This window comes from Paramisgurnus dabryanus, chromosome 24 (genome assembly GCF_030506205.2).
Source record: "Paramisgurnus dabryanus chromosome 24, PD_genome_1.1, whole genome shotgun sequence".
Taxonomy (NCBI): Eukaryota; Metazoa; Chordata; class Actinopteri; order Cypriniformes; family Cobitidae; genus Paramisgurnus; species Paramisgurnus dabryanus.
The window spans coordinates 14,863,249-14,880,648 of record NC_133360.1 but is presented as its reverse complement, the minus strand read 5'-3'; the positions used below and the strand labels follow the sequence as shown (position 1 = coordinate 14,880,648).

Sequence of the window (17,400 nt, the reverse complement as noted above, 5' to 3'; positions counted from 1 at the left end):
GCAGCTAACCTTGTCAACTAGATCAGTTCAACCAATTTGCTGTGTAAATTTTTGTTTCATAGCTGTAACTATGTTGTGTTCCCCCAAGCTGACCTAACTGGTACTAACGTTTTTTTAATAAAATATGTACATGTGTCGTCATTCTTAGATTTTAAATTTAAACCTTTATTAATGAATGTTTTATATTTAGATTACTAAACCTGACGTGCATATAGCTTAACAAAGTCCTTCCAGTTGTGGCGTTTAAAACATTAAAATATAAAAGAACCAGAGAAGCCCGTGTCTTAAAACCAAGCTGGAGAGGCATGTTTTTATATAATGTTTTTGCAATCACTGTTGAAAATTTAGTTTGTAACTACTAAATGACTAATGTGCCCAAAAAATCTCCGATTTAATGCTGCTGCATTTAAGCGTAATTCAGTGACATACAAAATTACGCTCCTCTGCGTCCACTCCCTGTTTTATGGGAGAGTCCTCACTTGTATAGTCTCTCGCAGGGAGGTCATGTACGGCTCTTTTTTTGAGAAACACTTAGTCGGGTAACAGGTAAACCAGTGAACGTGTCTCTTAAGTGGTGGATGGTGATCGATGTCTGTCCTGCTGATCGACAGTACTCATCGCCCTACTCAACATGATTTTGGTGAGTATAAAATATCAGTACGTTTATTTATTACAAAGTATTAACTTGTGGAGTGTTTCATAATGTTAGGTGAGAGAAAAGGTGCAAAAAAAACCTAAAAGTATACGGTCCTTTTCATGGATGACCCCTTGAGAGTAGGTGCACTCTCTAAGCTGTATTAATCGGAGACAGTAGAGGGTGTGTGTGTGTGTGTATATATGTGTTGCGGGGGGGACTGCTGGCAGACCCTGAGTGTCCTGGAATGTGCCATGGCTTGTTCTGGGGTGGGACTCCATGACCTCAGGCAATGGGATGGGTGGGTGCGACTGCATTCACACACACAGGGGAGAGAGTAGGACGGTTAACTTTCATAATTTGGGCACATGCACTCACCCAAATTACATTTGGGTGAAACTCTACAAATGAGGGGCAATTTTACCAGACACCCCTGTGAACACTACCATTACATTTATGTGGTGAGTGATAGTGGCCACTACTGCACGATAACAGTCTTTTACTGTATTCCCCAGAGAGGAACAGAGGAGAGCAGAACAGCATGGGGGAATGCTGTTTCTTTAAGAGAGAGAGGGAGTGTGAGCTAGAGAGAGAAAGGGAGGGACCTCTTTGCCCTCCAGAAACCAGGAAGGGAATTGAGTTGATCTGCTGGTGCTTGGTTAGCGCATACGGAGCTTTGAACAGCAGGGACAGCTAAGAGAGAGAGAGAGCAAGCTCCATAGAGGAGGAGAGAAGAGGAGGGCAGAGCTAACCCATAACAAGCACCACCACGGCCATCGCAGGTGAGCTTGCTCGTCCCCTGTCTTGTATGCCCAGGGCCTGTCGACCGAAGGCAGCAGGGCAGAGAAGGAAGGAATAAGGGAGGGGGGCAGAGAGGAGAGAGAGAGAGTGTGTGTGTGTGTGTGCGTGTGTGTGTAGGGGGTGGGAGGGGGCTCCTGTGCTAGTGAGAAATGATTCCTCTTTTTAATTTCGTTCTTCAAAACAACTGCTTTTCATCATTCGATCACCAGCATTGCTTTAATAAACTTTATTTCTTTTAGTTGCTAACTTTTTGTTGTTGTTTTGGGGACAGCCTTTAAGGGGTGTGTTCGGCGGGGGGGTTAGAAGAGTGAAGAAGGTAGTGCACTTGAAGGAAGGAACCGAAAATAATTCCATAGGACAAGGTACAGTGTGCGCACTAGGGTGCAGTTTACTCGTTTGTCATTCGTTCACAGGCTTATTATCTGACTATTTTGAATTATGCTGGCAGTGTTTACTATTGTAAAGTAATACTTTGGGGGGGAAAGGCTCATTTGGGTCAAGTTTTTGCATAACGTGTGACACAACTGTAGTTTTGTTTGATGATGGTTTATGTGTTGTGTTAGGATCCCATAATCTCATATGTACAGAGCTTTGTACTGCTTGTTGACTGGTCTGCACTTTTAATAACTGGCATCCTGCTAGCAATACACGGTAGTGTATAATTCTGCTCTGAATGCTTACGTTGAAGCAGGCTCAGAGATGTGGGGGTGGCAAGAGTAGACAGTTTGGGACTTGTAGTTTATAGCTGTGGCTTGGAAGCATGTATAGTAACACTTAGGAACTTCACATCCCAGAGTGCTTTGCCCTTGCCCATACAGGAAAGGGAACAGCCGGTAGCCTATCGTTGTGGGGAGGTGTGGTGATTGAGCAGCCGGCAGGCCAATCGCAGATGGGGAAGTGAAGCCAGAGCAGTGGGCTGAAAATAGAGTGGGGGAGTTAGTAGGTGTCTGCCTGTGTGGGATCAGGCAAGGGCTTGCATGTGTAACTAGGGCTGCTTGGAAGTTTCCTGTCTCCAGTTGCTCCAGAGAAGGGCCCTGCCCAGACACAGAGACAGGCAAGCAACCAGGGAGAGACTGAGCTGACCCAGAGGGAAGTAAAATATTGGCCGGCCGGTAAGAGCTCTAAATGCACTCTCACTCTCTCTGGTGTCTGAGAATGGAAGAGCAGGATAGAGAGAAAATAATGAAATCTTAAAGGGGAAAAGAATGAGGGACTTTGCTTGATTGAGTTCTGAGCACTTGACCCACTTACAGATGGCACAGTAATGTAAAGCGGAGGCCTGTTGTGTTAAGGTTAAGGTATGGCTTGGAAAGGTTCTATACTGCGATGTTAATCTTATTTTACAAAACCCTGTTATTGTTTTATATTCTTGCCTGATACAACCTGTATAAATCTAAACTGTCATTTAAGAAGTTTATAAGTTTTAGTCACAAGTGTTAAAAACGCTGACACCTCTGGGTGGGCTATGAAACTATTTAAAATAACTTAAATTAACTTCAAAGACATCCTGCTCTATGAGATCTCCAAGAACATTGGACTTTGGAAAGTTTAGCCTCTTCTACTAGAAGATCAAGTGCAGGCTGCTATGCACCCTCTTTCTTTCTTATTGTTTATAGCAAGAATTCTTCCCTTGCAAAGGGTCTTTAGCAGGGTCTCATGACTTGTCAAATCAATAGCTTCCGTGTGTCCTAGGGTTAAAGGCGTTGCAGGAAACTGCAGTGTCTCTCTTTTTTATTCAAAGATGTATGCAGATCGTTTCCAACCCATACTTGCTCGACTCGTTTTCACTAGTGCGGGTACAGGGAGGGCGTAAGGGGTATTTTTATTCACAGATGACGCCCAGTGTCTGAATAATGCACAGACAAGGCTCCTTGTCTCGCTGGGGTGAGGCCGTACTTTATTGTCTGTTGCTTGTTTAAGTGGCAGAGAGATTCGTACCCACCATAAACCAGTTAACCCTGTGTGAGGTTAAATGACCTGACAGGGTCATTTCAGGTAAGCTTTTATGACAAGGTATGTGTGAACTTCATGTCACGTTGTGGGGTTGTGTCATGTGGTTTCACTGAATTTTAGCCCTTCTGTTAGATATGTAGAAAGACATTTTCACAGTTAGATGTTACTAAATGTTATTATGTGTTCTGTGTGTGTGTGTGTGTGTGTGTGTGTGTGTTGTTAGCTGCAGGTGTAGGGGCTGGAGGTAAAAGACATTACAGCCAATAATGTTTAAGTAAAGAGTGAGATTCTGGCTACAGTAATCCCCAAGCTTTTTGAACTTTGAGTTCCCTCTCTTTTATAACATTTTGGGTAATAGTGCTTGGGTGGGCTGTTGTGAAGCATTTTGTAAGTGATCAAATGAAAGACTACGAAGATGAGAGATGTGCAGCCACAAGCTAGCGTCACTATCGGTAATCAGAGAGCTCATCTCATTATTCTCTCATTGCACTCTTTAAGGGGCTGTCTTCCACTTGTCCTTATCTGACAAGAGTCTGTCGACACGAGAAGTAAGGCCTTCTTTTTCGTTTCCTTGACAGAAATGTGGAATCCAATTGCTCTTAGTTTATGCTTTCACCCCATTCTCTATTGAGAAGCTCGACCTGGTGGAGGAGTCCTTGACATACTTACTTCGGTACGATCGTTCAGAGTTATGCTGTGAGGTAGAGCTAAAAAGAAATCATGAGTGGGTTGTCACGTCTTTTTGCCTCCTCAGCAGAGGCAGAAGAGGGAAGTGGAAGCTGTGGTGGACTGGTGATGGTGTGTGCAGTGCAGTGTCTGGGAGAGCTGGTCATCTGATAACAGAGCGGGTTCTGTTACACCATCACCAGAGTCACGCAGGAAGTCTCCTTCCGCCCAAACGACTGGGCTGCCGCAGCAGAGTTTGAAGCATGGGCTGTGGCCTCAGCACAAGGACAGTGGAAGCGGTGGGGTAGCGCTGCCGCCATTAGTCCATTTTGTTTTGCCATGTTAGTTCCCTCTCTCCTTGGTTTTTGACTCGGGCACAGATTGTGCAAGACTTATAGAAGCTTTGGGCCACTCATAGACAGATGCAGGGAGTTAGGCCTGGAAAAGTTTGGTCAAACTTTGAAGGGGCGTCATGGCATTTTCACATGTGTTCACAAAGCTGCTACAAGTCTGGAAGGACTGTAGGCGTGTTGTTACATCGAAAAATTAGGTGTCCTGCAACATCGGCATTAACTTTAGACATCTATGCTGCCACTAGCTGATATACTTCTGAAACCAAGACCTTTGATTTTCAACCATAAAAGGAAACCCATTTCCTAGTACTGAACCATGTGTTGACCACTATGACAAGGAGGATTACTTTTATTTGCTGGTCTTGAAAAAGACAGAGAGAGGTTATGCATGGATTATCATGGGCTACAAAATTTGAGTTGTGTCGACTCACAAGTTTGCATTTGCTTTCATGCAGCCTCACCCAATACCTTTGAGAGGACATTGTGAATACAAGTCTGGATTTTTGGCAGCCTACTGACATATCTCCAGTGAAACAGCCCAGCACCACAACTCCAGTTTTATCAGTTTTCGCCCACTTCCTGCTTGTTCTTTTTGTAACCAATCAAGCTTCCCTAACCAACGCCGGCAGTAGTGACTCATTTGCAGGGCCTTGTTTAAAATCCTGTCCTTCTTGGAACCAGACAGAGCCCCTCTCCATACTGTTTACAATTATCCTCTCAGCCTTGACCTTGAACCCTGTCAACCTGTGGTGACTCCCCATCCCTCTCTCTTAAGTCAGGAGGAGCTAATCACACATACTAAGTGGGTTAGTATGTTGAGGGATGTACATTTTAACTCTGTCCATAGAGCTCTTGTGTAGATGTTCCAAACTCTTGCTATGAACTTATCAGAAATGATGTAGTGTCAGACATACAGAAAAACAACAAAATTAAAAGAAAGATACTGAAGTGTTTGTTTTAGTTTGTGTCATAAGACAATTTCTGTACTAGAATGCGTGTGCGTATTAACGGACAGGGATGCTTGCGTTAGATGTTTCATTTTGAGTCACACTTTTCTATGTGAGTATGTAGATTGTAGTTGCATTCTAAGAATTTAATCACCAAACACATTAAATACACTTGACACAATATGATTGACATTAGGTGCCTCATGATTCCTCATAAACAAATTTACTTTGTTTGCCGTGTTAGGTCTAACTTGTTACACAGCACTAAATGTCTGATTAACAGTTGTATTGCAATATGAATCAAAAATGTGACTAGGATGTAACTTTCATATAACTGGCTAGTTTAATTTCTACGCTAGTTTTTCATATTAACTAAAATGGCTTAAGCAATAGAGATACTCTGTAAAGACGGTTTGACAGTCCCTGAAAGCTGCTCTTCACATTGCCTGGGAGGGGCTGTTAAGGGAGGGTGGGGGCCAGGGTGGGTATTTGCAGTAACTTGTGGTTTGACTTGCAAAGTAGCTGTGCGTGCGGCCAGCAGAAGAGGCCTGGAAATGAGACGTTGGGGCCGTTGCATGGCCCCTGTCACCCAGAGCCATGAATAAGTGATGTTGAATGTTGGGAGCTCTGCAAAGGTGTCAGGATCAGGTTTGTTTGCACTGTTTCCTCTTTCTGTCAGCTTTGGCCTGGGTTTATTTAAGGACAGGGATGCTGCTTTACTGGTGCCTTGATGTCACCAACAAGCCAAAGAGCAGAGATTCAACTTATTTATATTACCAAACATACCCTTGCCCTCTCAAATGAATTAACTTTAGATTTTCAATTTACTTATTCAAATAAATGAAACAATAGTAAGGATAGCACCTATTCGTCAAGCAGATGGGGGTTCCAGACTTTGTGCTCATCATGTGGCTCAAAGTTAAAGAACAAGATGGGCTTAAGCCATTGGCTTACAGGCATTATGTTCTGACTTAAACAAGTCAAGACGTGGTCCAGTGGGGGACTATTATTTAAATGGCTTCACAGAGGTGTGCTGTATAGAAGTACAGTGTATATTTATAACAATTTCATCATATTCCAACACAAAACTGGTTTGCTATATGTGCTTAAGTCAGATAGCATATAGAAATGCACATAAGGAGAGGCTAAAATATAATTCACAAATAATCTAAGCAAGACTGGTAGTGTGGGTTGGTTAGCTGTTGTTGTTTTGCTTTCTTACTTTCTCTCTTGTGCTACACCAAAAGTGACCTGACTTTATGCCAGGTCTCTAGGTGTGGAAGGTGGCAGTTTTGTGAGTGTGTGAAAGAGAGCAGCCAGGTTGAGCAGGTCCTGCATACATACCAAGGGGCTTGATCTCAAAGAATGTCATTTGAATGCATTGCAGTTATTGAGTATAATCCCCCAGGTCTCAACCCCTGCTGGGTCACTTTAGCAGATGGAGGGGCGGGAGGTAGTTAGGCTGTTTGGCTTTCGTGTTTGAACGTGTGTTTTCCAGTGGACAAATCAAGAAAGGTTGCTTTCCAAAGCCCCGCTCCCTGTACTCTTGCCTGTACTGCAGTTGATCATTTTAATCTCCCCCCACACGTGATCAAGGGGACAGGCCTTTCCTGAAACTTGGCACAGAGTGCAGGGTGGGGTAACCGGCTCAGACCGGATTGACAACCTCCCTATATAATACTGTTTCTTTGCAGCCCTGCATGTGTCCTCCTACTCTTCCACCTACTTCTCTAGTGGGTTTTTTTCCACTCCAGCCTTTACTTGGCAACCCCCTGCCCCCACCCTCCTTCCCTAGAAGCCAACGCACACCACCGAGTACACATGATGCCCAGCTTTACACTATGCACCATGCATTCTCCCCAGCAAAGCTGCACTGTACAGATTCTCCTTCCCCACCGCTGTCATGCTCTGCATGCTTACCACCCTCTGACGTGTTATTTCAATTAAATTCCAAACCCTGAAATCATTGCCATGAAGTAGAAGGCTCTTCTCTGTCACAATAAAGTCGCAATGTCAAATATATAAAAATAACAGCAGCTTTTTCACAGCATCACCAGAGGTGTTATACATAACTGTTGGACTGTGGGGTTTGTGTTTTTCTGTTTGACAGTCATAAAGAAACTCTCCCTACTAAGCTTATATTAATATGTAAAGATAGCTAAATTTCATATATTAGTTTTATACATTTACAACAGGTATGTGTTTGTAACAGCACATACCGTAATAGCACGTAGTTTACTAACAGCTTATATCTTCATTCTCATGTTACACCCTTATCCTTACCAACTTGCCTCTTGAAAATATGTACTGTAGTAATATTATCTGTGTTTACATGCATGACTAGCACACTGTGTATGTATTCTCATTAATGTTTTCAGAATAACTGGTTTAGACCAGTGGTCTTTCGACTCGGGTGTGTAGTTGCAACCGTTGGCCACTACCTGTTAGTCTCTGTGCCTCATTTGCATTCATGACCTGGTAATTCTACCTTGGATGGGAATAAAGAAAGAAAGAAAAACACCAAAAATAGCAAAAGCACTTTCTCACATAGTGTTGTGTAAATGAAGCATTAATATTACCTTAGTATTAATAACACCTGTTATTACTATATTCAGACAGGCAAACGGGCAGACGGCAGGACGGACGGACGAGCGGCGGCTGTGATTGGCGGCTCGGCGGCAGCCTGGTGGAAAATGTCGTCTGGAGCTGGTGGGCGGGGAAGATGGCATGGGAGGACATGCGGGGGTGCAGGCGAGGTGGAAGAAGGCCCAGTCGGTATCCCTTTTCCAGAGCACAGTGCTGACCTGCTGGGCAGTCTCAACCAACAACGACTAAGTGGGCTTCTGTGTGATGTACTGCTTGTCGCACAAGAAAGAGAATTCCCTGCCCACCGCTCTGTGTTGGCTTCCTGTAGCACCTACTTCCACGAGCTTTTCACCTCAAGTCTGGCCGATCGACAGAAAGTCTATGAGCTAGATTTTGTGCGGCCTGAGACGCTGGCTGCCCTCTTGGACTTTGCCTACACGGCCACACTCACAGTCAGCCGCAACAGTGTGGTTGACATCCTAAGTGCTGCCCGTGTGCTGGAAATCTCACCCGTCCAAGAAGTCTGCACACACCTGCTGGACACCAAAGTGCTCTCCCCGCCGGTAACCAAAAATTTCGATTTTAAAATGTTTGGGAATTAATGATGTTGTTTGTAAATACCATTTCTTTTTGCAGGCGGGCAGTGAGCAAGAAGACGAGGAAGTGGAGGAGCGAGGGAAAAATGGAAAAGAGCAGGGCATCCGGCTGCGTGCCCGGGAGTACCTGGAGTTCTTCCAAAGGGGGGCGCATTGGGGTAGCAGCTGCAGCACGCCAGAGCTCAGGGACCTGCCCGCACACCTGCACTTTAGCCAACGGAATGGCGCTGACAGCAATGGAACGCCCACCGGCCCTGCTGACTACTACTCCCCACTTGCCCATGCCCTAGCGCAGCCACATCGCGATGCTGAACATGAAATCGATGAGGAGCGCCAGAATGGAGCTTTGGCTCTTGCTAGAGGAAAAGGTGCTGAAGCTCTGATGTCCTTTTATGCCCCTACTCAGAATGGACATTTCTACCTCCATCAGGCGGAGCCCAAATCAGAAAGAGAGTTGGATGTAGCGGGTGAACGGGAGCAAGGCTCGGCCACTGCTTTGCTGCAACATATGATGGAGCAGAAAAGGGAACAGGCCATGGCAGGTGGGGGTGAGAAGAACAGGCCGGAGAGTGAAGAGCCGGATGTCGAGTTTTACTTGAAGTACTTTAGTACACAGCAAGAGGAGGTCAACAGTGCCCAAATGTCACCAAGTCTTCTACCACTGTGGCCAACGAGGAGCAGCGGAGGTGGGAACCAAGCAAGTGGAGCAGGTAACAGTGGTGAAAAGAAGATGCGCTCTAAGGCCTACCAGAAGTGCCCCATTTGCGCCAAGGTCATCCAGGGTGCAGGCAAGCTTCCACGCCACATCCGTACACACACAGGAGAAAAGCCCTATGAATGCGCTATCTGCAAAGTGCGATTCACCAGGTAAGCAATGGAGTTTGTTTTTATGTTATGGAAATTTGTAGATTAAGATAACAAAGTTTCTTAATGTTAGCAAAGGTGCTGCAGATTAAAAGAGAGCAAAAAGCGAAAATGCTAATATGGCATTTGTAAGGTATTCAGTATATAAAAAAAGACATTAAGCAATAAAGCAGCATTTTATGTCTGCATGACAAAGTCCTGGAATTTTAACAAGGGGGTCCAATAAAAATGGGTTGTGGTAGCACAGCCTGCTGACTGTTATCAGGGAAAAGACTGTTATACAACTCTACATGCCGATATTGAAAGGGATTACGGCATGGTGGCCTATCTACACACTAGCAAAATCAGTTGAACATGTGACCCTTTATGCTACGTTAATTATTGCCCCTGGCACATACAGCCCCTTGTTCAGAAAACTAGCTGATCGAAACTACCATGTTACAACACAGAATCTCTGTTAGCAAGCTACTAGCGTGTCTTACTCTGCCCTTAAGTGCATCACCTCTTCCATGAAACCATTGCCTTAATGAATTAATCAGGAGACACGCATCGGAAATAGACACTGGACTGAAAATATCCAGCACCCTATTTGCGTAGGGAATAGGGATGGATCTAAATTTGCCATCTAAATACGCCACCTATTGGGAAGGGGTACTGTAATCTTAATCCTCTGAGATCAAGGTTAAGAGTGTGCCTCACTCACAATGCAATAAATCAATTCAGTCTTTTAAATAATTCATTTGTCTGCACCCCACTCTGTTACATTGCATGTATGTGTGTCAACATGCGTTATGTCACTTGTGTATATGTATACATCACGCCTTTTCCGTGAATGCAGGCGTAAAATAAAGGGAAGGTGGGAAATGTATAAGTAAGAGAGTCTCCAGGTGCGTACATACAGTACAATTAAAACATAAGCAGGTATTGAATTTATACATGTCTGTGTTTACATACTCCGGTGTGTATCTGTGTGTGAACAAGTGTGCACTGTCTTGGACAGGTCAACCAATCTAGGATGTTTAGCTGTACTCTGCCCTAGTCACAAGCTTTGGGGGAGGGATGAGAGGGGTAAGCTGAGAGCAGATTCTTACAACAAGAAGGTCTTGCATTTGACACCACGCTTATAGCTATGCCGTCTCTTGTTAAAGAAAGGCTCCTCTTTGACTATTCAGACTTATTTAGACTCATTTGCCTCAGGTGCTAAAGTCAGTAACTTGTAATAATGGACACCAAACAATTCAATGAGTTACTAGTTTTCGCTTAGATGTACTTGTTTGGAGAATATGGAGAATTCACAATTGTTGCTACTGAATTGTTTCAATGCGGCTTTGAAGAAGGACCATTAAGGAAAGGCATTAAAGGTTAAACCACATTCTTCTAAACCTGTTCCTCAACCCAGCACACCTTTTCGATCTCACACTGGTTCTTTTCCATAAACGCTCACCTTATTTAACCTCGGTTACCAATGAAAATTGGCATTGTGCTCTTACGAAACATTGGCCTGTTTAAATCAGTTCTTTTGGGAGACTCAGGGTCCGCAATGACTCTGAACTGAACATTGAGCCCTTCAGTGCCTCATTGGCCTAAAAAGAAATTATGGCGATAAAGCTGTGAGCTTTATTGCTCTCTTCCCTCGTATGACCTTGGGTGCTTTCAGTAAAAAACAAATGATAAATAAACTTGGCTTTACTCCTGAAAGTGAAGATAAGGGGTTCAGACAGAATACATGTTGTCTTTGCTGTGTAAGAACACAGAAATTGTATATTTACCTCCTTAGAATTTTTTATACTTTATGTAATGTGTGTATGCCTGCCCTTGTTGTGTGACTGTGTCTTGTAATTCAACATCAGGCCATAGTTACTGACTCAACCCAAGATCAGAGGTTTTAACGCCTCTGTAGGACATCAAGTAATGTGGAGATTAAAAAAAATGATAGTTGTATTAAAAGAAATATCAGTTCAGTATGTCATTGTATTGTTTTGCTAATCTTTTAACCTTAAATTGCTATTAAATCTTTTAGGGGCGGATTCCTGGACAGGGTTTAGATTAAGCTAGGACTAGGATTTAGTTATATTATGACACATAAATTGTTTTTACACACATACCTTGCAAAAAAACTTACACTGATATACAGCTAAACATAGATTTTACACTGCAAAAAATGACTTTTTTACTAAAAATGTATTTTTTTCTTGTTTAAGAAAATAAGTCTAGTTTTTAGACAAAAAATATACAATTAAATGAAATTGTGCTTAAAACAGGCAAAAATATCTGCCAATAGGGTGAAAAAAAAATTATTGAATTAAGTGTTTAAGAAAAAAGTTTCAAAAAGTTTGTCATTTTTTGCAGTGTAGTTTGGGACTAGACTAAAATGCCCATTAAAGGGATAGTTCGGCCAAAATTTATACTAAACTCATGATTTGCTCACCCCCAAGCCTTCCAAAATTAAATTTGCAGTTATTTTAGGAAATGTTTTAGATCTTTCAGTTAATCAAATGTAAAATTAGGGGGGGCACTCCTTCAAGTCCAAAAAATGTGAATCCATCCTTCACAAAATTAATCCAAATGGCTCCATGATGATAAACAAAGGCCTTCTGAGGAAAATCCATGCGGTGATGTTGTAGAAATATCCACATTTAAAAATTTATAAACGAAAAAAAAAAAAACTAGCTTCTGGTAACTCCGCCATCTTGGTCGCGTCCGCATTTAAGATGAGAGCATACCCAGGCCGTTTCTCAATGTCAAGGATACTTCCTTGGGAGGACTATTCCTTACAAGTCACTTCCTTCAGAGGCTAGGCGAGGCTCCACTTAGGCATTCGGAGAACACGTTAAATGGAACAGGCTAGCAAGTGCACGTCATTGCGTCAATGAAAGGTGTGCTTTCGGTGCTGCGCGCATAGGATTGTGGGTGATTTCAGTGCCTGAAGAGCGTAAAGGATACACATATGCATCCTTTCCTGTACATGGGATATTTCTCGAATGAAGGACTCAGTCCCTGGCTGAAATTTCGAGGATCCTCGACATTGGAACAGTCCTTCGACGGACGTCGATGACGTAGTATCCTCGAAATTCTAGCTTCCGAGGATCCTTCCTTGACATTGAGAAACGGCTCCAGTTAATGGAGGATTCTGTGCTGCTGCACTGTGCCCTCGCCCTCCGAATTTATCATACATCACCAAGAAAAGTGCGTACACTACGCTGATACTCTCACCTGAATACAGAGGACTCTAAGATGGCGGCATTACGGGAAGCTAGTTATTTTAATTTATAAAGTTTTAAATGTGGATATTTCTACAACAAAACGGCGCAGATTACCCACAGAAGGCCTTTGTTTATAATCGTGGAGCTGTTTGAATTTATTTTGTGAAAGATGAATGCACATTTTTTGGACTTGAAGGAGTGGACCCTGTAACTTTACATTTGATTAACTGAAAGATCTAAGGCTTTTTTTATAACTGAAAATGTGTTAGTCTGAAAATTGATGGACATATGCATCTTGGATGTGTATTTGCCCAAATGCCCAGATCTCACAAAACCATGGTTTAGTAGCTCATCTGTAGTGTTAAAATGCTTTTCGGTATTCTGTAAGTTCTCTATGCTTTTTTCCAGGCAGGACAAGCTAAAGGTTCATATGCGCAAGCATACAGGAGAGAAGCCTTACCTCTGTACCCAGTGTGGTGCAGCCTTCGCCCATAACTACGACTTGAAGAATCACATGCGTGTGCACACAGGCTTACGTCCCTACCAGTGCTCCAGCTGTTTTAAAACCTTTGTGCGCTCAGACCACCTCCACCGTCATCTCAAGAAAGACGGCTGCAACGGCATCCCATCCCGACGTGGCCGAAAACCACGCATACGAGATCCTGAGCTCTTGGAAGGTCCTCTGGAACTCCACGGACCCGACGCGGACATCGAGAGAGGGCAACAGCATCCAGACGGGGACAGCGGAACATCGGTCATGGAGGAAAATCACGGCAGTCGCATGCACAGTCCAGTTCCTGATGGGGAAGGTAGTGAAGATTTGAGCTTGGGACAAAGGGACTCCATAATGACGTAAATTTGACTTCATCAAAGAGGGCTTTACTCAAAAACCAGAGGAAGAATACAATGGGAAAAAAACTTTAAGCTACATGGTCCTCTAAAAAACCAAATCAGGGTGTGACACAAATCTAATTTCTAAGTTTTTCTTTATTCTGTTTTTATTTTATAGATTTCGCATTCCATATAAAGACTTAACTTCCAAGTTACTGGTCTTTTGAAAGAGCGAAGAGCACTTCAAATCACTCACCCATGCAGTCACCACCTTTCTGGGTCTTTTTGTTGGTAACATTGGCAAAATGGTTTAGCCATGTGTGTACGAGAAAAAGCTACTATGCAGTTTAAACAAGTTCCTCATCTCTGGGTCGCATCTACAAGGCCTTGACTTAAAAAGTAGGGTGTCAAACACCTGGCTGGCTGCTGCTTCAACAGGTTAGCTATGAATGGTCTAAGATGAGATCAAGGCAATGAAAAAATCTCTTTTTTTAATGCAGAGCGCAACATGTACATACACTATGAAAAAATTATATTGTCTCAGATTGCAAAATATGCAATTTTCTGATAGAGCACCTTTTTACTAAATGTTCCAGAAAGAATCAGACAGGGGTTTGATTTAAAGTGTTACTTTCTCTATAAGAGTTTTTTTTGTGAGAATTCTTCTTTATGTCTTCTTTAAGTTAACTTAAGTCGAATCCACGTATAGGGGACCTCATAATGTTCATAATGTTTTTTGGCAGAGAGAGGATAAGAGCAGGGATGAGGTCCTGTGTTTCTAAAGCACTACCTTTATCCGATCGCCACTGGGCACAATCATGTAAATCTTACCTCTCACAGGCCTGCGTTTCCTTCTTTGCAGTCTTACTTGCATTATATTCTGTCTTATTTTGGGATTGTCTTAATATTTTGTCATCGTTGATTCTTTTGGGTACTTGACACTTTACATTTGTATACGTGTGTATATATTAGGTTGTAATGTTATGAAACCCTTTATAAGATATATATTTCAGATAGATAGGGTTACAGCTTCCTTTAGCTTCACTCCAGGTTTTTCAGTGAGTTCGGTTTGCAGGTGCGATACGCTTTGTGATGTTTAAGAGCACTATAATCGAGAAACACGTTTTTTCCTAAACTGCACTTAATGGAACCCAGAAGTTTCCACCCAAAGTATGAATTGTGATAAAAATGCTTCGGTTTGAATGGTTGAGCAGAAGAGTGAAACAGTATGCAATGGGAGTGAGGGCGCAACTGTTACGCAAACAGTTGGGAAACAACCTAAGCAGGGAATCTTTTATTTGTTTGTTTGTTTTAACAGGAAAAGGAGAGACGAGCACCTTTTAATGCATTTGCACAGCTTTAACTAAAGATATCCGAGAGAGAAATATCTATTTAAGGCAGTTTTGGTTGAAAAGATATAAAGTGCTTATTAAATTTTTTTGTCCAGGGGACCACAAACTGAACTGATAAGATGAGCAATAAACTAATGTCCAAGATGTAAGCTTAAATATGCACACAGCTGTAGCTTAGTTAAAAGTGCGGGTCCAGTTTTTAGGGCTTGAAAAACTAACTTTAATGAAATGTATGGGATCAAATATAGAGATTTTTTAGCTCACAAGATTGGCAAAGAATTTGGTAGAAAGTGACCAGAGGTCTTTACTTATAAAGTAAAATGTGCTTCCTTGTACGGGTAGTAAGATAACTTAATGTGGGGCTGATCAAGACTGAGCTCTACCCAAAAGTCATGACATATATGAGGCCATGGCTTGACTAAAGTGTTGCTTATGAAGTTGCAAATCCTAAAACCTGGGTATTCTTTATCATGCCAGGTTGTTCGAAAGGATATCACCATATACAGTGGAACTGGATGTGCATTTTTATTGTAAACGTGGTGAATGAGAGAGGATGCAACTTTCGGTATTGTTCCTTTTGCGGTGCTATACCCTTGTCTTTTGCACCTTAATGAGAAAGAAGCAAGATTTGAATGCACTTTGTTACTGAGAAGGGCACTTTTTAGTCAAATGAAACGGGTACTTTGAAACAAAAAAGCAAATGTGCTAAAAAAAAAAGGCTCATCCAAGTGGTGATGCTTTTTTGTTTGTCCGTGTTGCTTTTAAGTCTTGACATCGAGCTGCCAAAACAGTGCACAGTCACTTGAGAAAAGCAGGGGCGTGGGTGAAGATATTTTGTTGTTGGTTGGTTGAGATGTTAACATTAAAAAAAGTAAAGAGTAAATACCTATCTATTTATGTATACACCTAATCAATAAATGCACTTAAAAATTAATAAGAAGGTTCTCTATTTTGTTGAAGAGTAGCAAAGACGTGGCAGTTTGTAAGCCAGGGTTATAGCTACGTACTCCAATTAAACTGTTACGTTTCGGTCAGTGCATTGCAGTCCCTGAAAAGTTATGTTTGTCAAACTGGTGTTCACCTTAAGCTGGAAGTATAGTTCTGTTTTTACGCATACGCGAGGATCTATACACAGTGTGTGTGACGTAGATTTTGCCATCGGAAGAGTACGTACACACAGTTTAATTTTTGTAACCTACTTTGTAGCGCATGTGGGTACAAGAGAATGTAGTATCTATCCCAGGCATTTTGTCGCAATGCACATGCGTCAAGCGTCTATACGTTCACGTCCACGTATGAGTCAAATTTGCAAGGCTCTGCGTTTGGCCATTCATGTACATGTAAAAACAGACTACTCCAGGCTTTAGAGTATGTGAAAGGCCAACCTTTGAGCATCACACTGTTGTTACTTCCAAAATATGTGTTTGTGTGACTGGATGACGTAGCAGAAGTAATCTGAAAATTCCAGCGTGTGTTGTTTCCCCAAAACACACTTGATTAATAACACATCGCATGCCTGCTTGGGTTTGTGTAACACACTGACCTAGACCGTCTCCTGCACACTTATCAACCTTCTTTCACTCGCAGCCTGCGATCATCCAATACGAAGTAGCTTTTAAATTTGTTTTTGAGGATGTTTTGTACCTTTGTCGTGACCCAAACCCATCCTCCCTCATTACGGAAGCAGAAGTTGGAGTAAAATTAGTTTGGACGAAAACCTACTTGAGTTCCCTCTACGTTTTTATTGTAATTATTTTTTGTGATCTTTAGTGTGAGAAAGTTTTAAACTTGCTATGCTTTCTATTTGTTCTATTGTAAAAATGTGTTGCTGCAGATTGTTTTTCTAGCAAAGATAATGCTAGCCGTCTGGCTGGGGTTTAGCGGTAGGAGTCAAGGTTAAATGGTGGTAGATATTGGGTGGGAGGGTGTTGGGGGTACAAAGCCTGATAGCACTGGAAATGGTGCTTTAGCTGAGAAAGAGTTTTTTGCACTAAAAGTCGCTTATGTCCTTGGAGGGGGAGAGCTTTGACAGACAAGACCTTTGAGTTTCTTTGAATGCACAGCCTATTTAATCTCAACCACCCACAATTTACATCTGCAGTTAGCCTTTTGAAAGTCAAAGTAGGGTAATACTTTGTTTTTGTGAAGTTTTTGAGACTATTATTTGGCATAAAATGCCCTCTGATCCTTTATTTATTTTAATGTTAAACAATTGCTTAGATCAAAGTAGATGAAGAATCCACAGCAACCAAGCAACAATATTCATAGAATGGTTTATATCCAGGATCTTAAGCATCTAGGTCTTCGTAGCATTTTGGTGGAGCTAAAGAGGTCTTTGTAAGTTCAGAGGGACTCATTGGCTTTCTCTGGGGGTGCGTACTAGGGCTGGAACGACGCGTCGACGTAGTCGATTACGTCGATTACGTAATTACGTCGATTTGCCGGAAATGCGTCGATGCGTCGCACTGTTTACATTTTGAAATGAAGGCGGCTTCAGCTCCGACCGGGTGATACAAGTGTTAAACCAAACAGACAGAACGCGATCAAAAGTGTGGGAATACTTTAAGCAGAGCCAAATAAAACACATACTGTGTAAAACTGAAATGGCATACCA

At 42.4% G+C, this 17,400-nt stretch overlaps 1 protein-coding gene across 3 annotated transcripts; it reads left to right on the top strand.

Moving 5' to 3' along the window:
• Positions 1–1,255: 1,255 nt before the first annotated feature.
• Positions 1,256–17,161, top strand: zbtb7a (zinc finger and BTB domain containing 7a). Of its 3 annotated transcripts, none has more exons than XM_065246555.2 (4): positions 1,256–1,416; positions 7,970–8,503; positions 8,577–9,403; positions 13,012–17,161. In XM_065246555.2, exons 2-4 carry the CDS (start codon positions 8,048–8,050, stop codon positions 13,457–13,459), a joined length of 1,731 nt encoding a protein of 576 aa, XP_065102627.1. In that variant the 5' UTR covers positions 1,256–1,416; positions 7,970–8,047; the 3' UTR covers positions 13,460–17,161. The 3 variants fall into 3 exon arrangements, with proteins under 3 accessions (XP_065102627.1, XP_065102629.1, XP_065102628.1); XM_065246557.2 differs by lacking the exon at positions 1,256–1,416 and adding an exon at positions 1,700–1,797; XM_065246556.2 differs by lacking the exon at positions 1,256–1,416 and adding an exon at positions 2,320–2,547.
• The last annotated feature ends 239 nt before the right edge of the window (positions 17,162–17,400 follow it).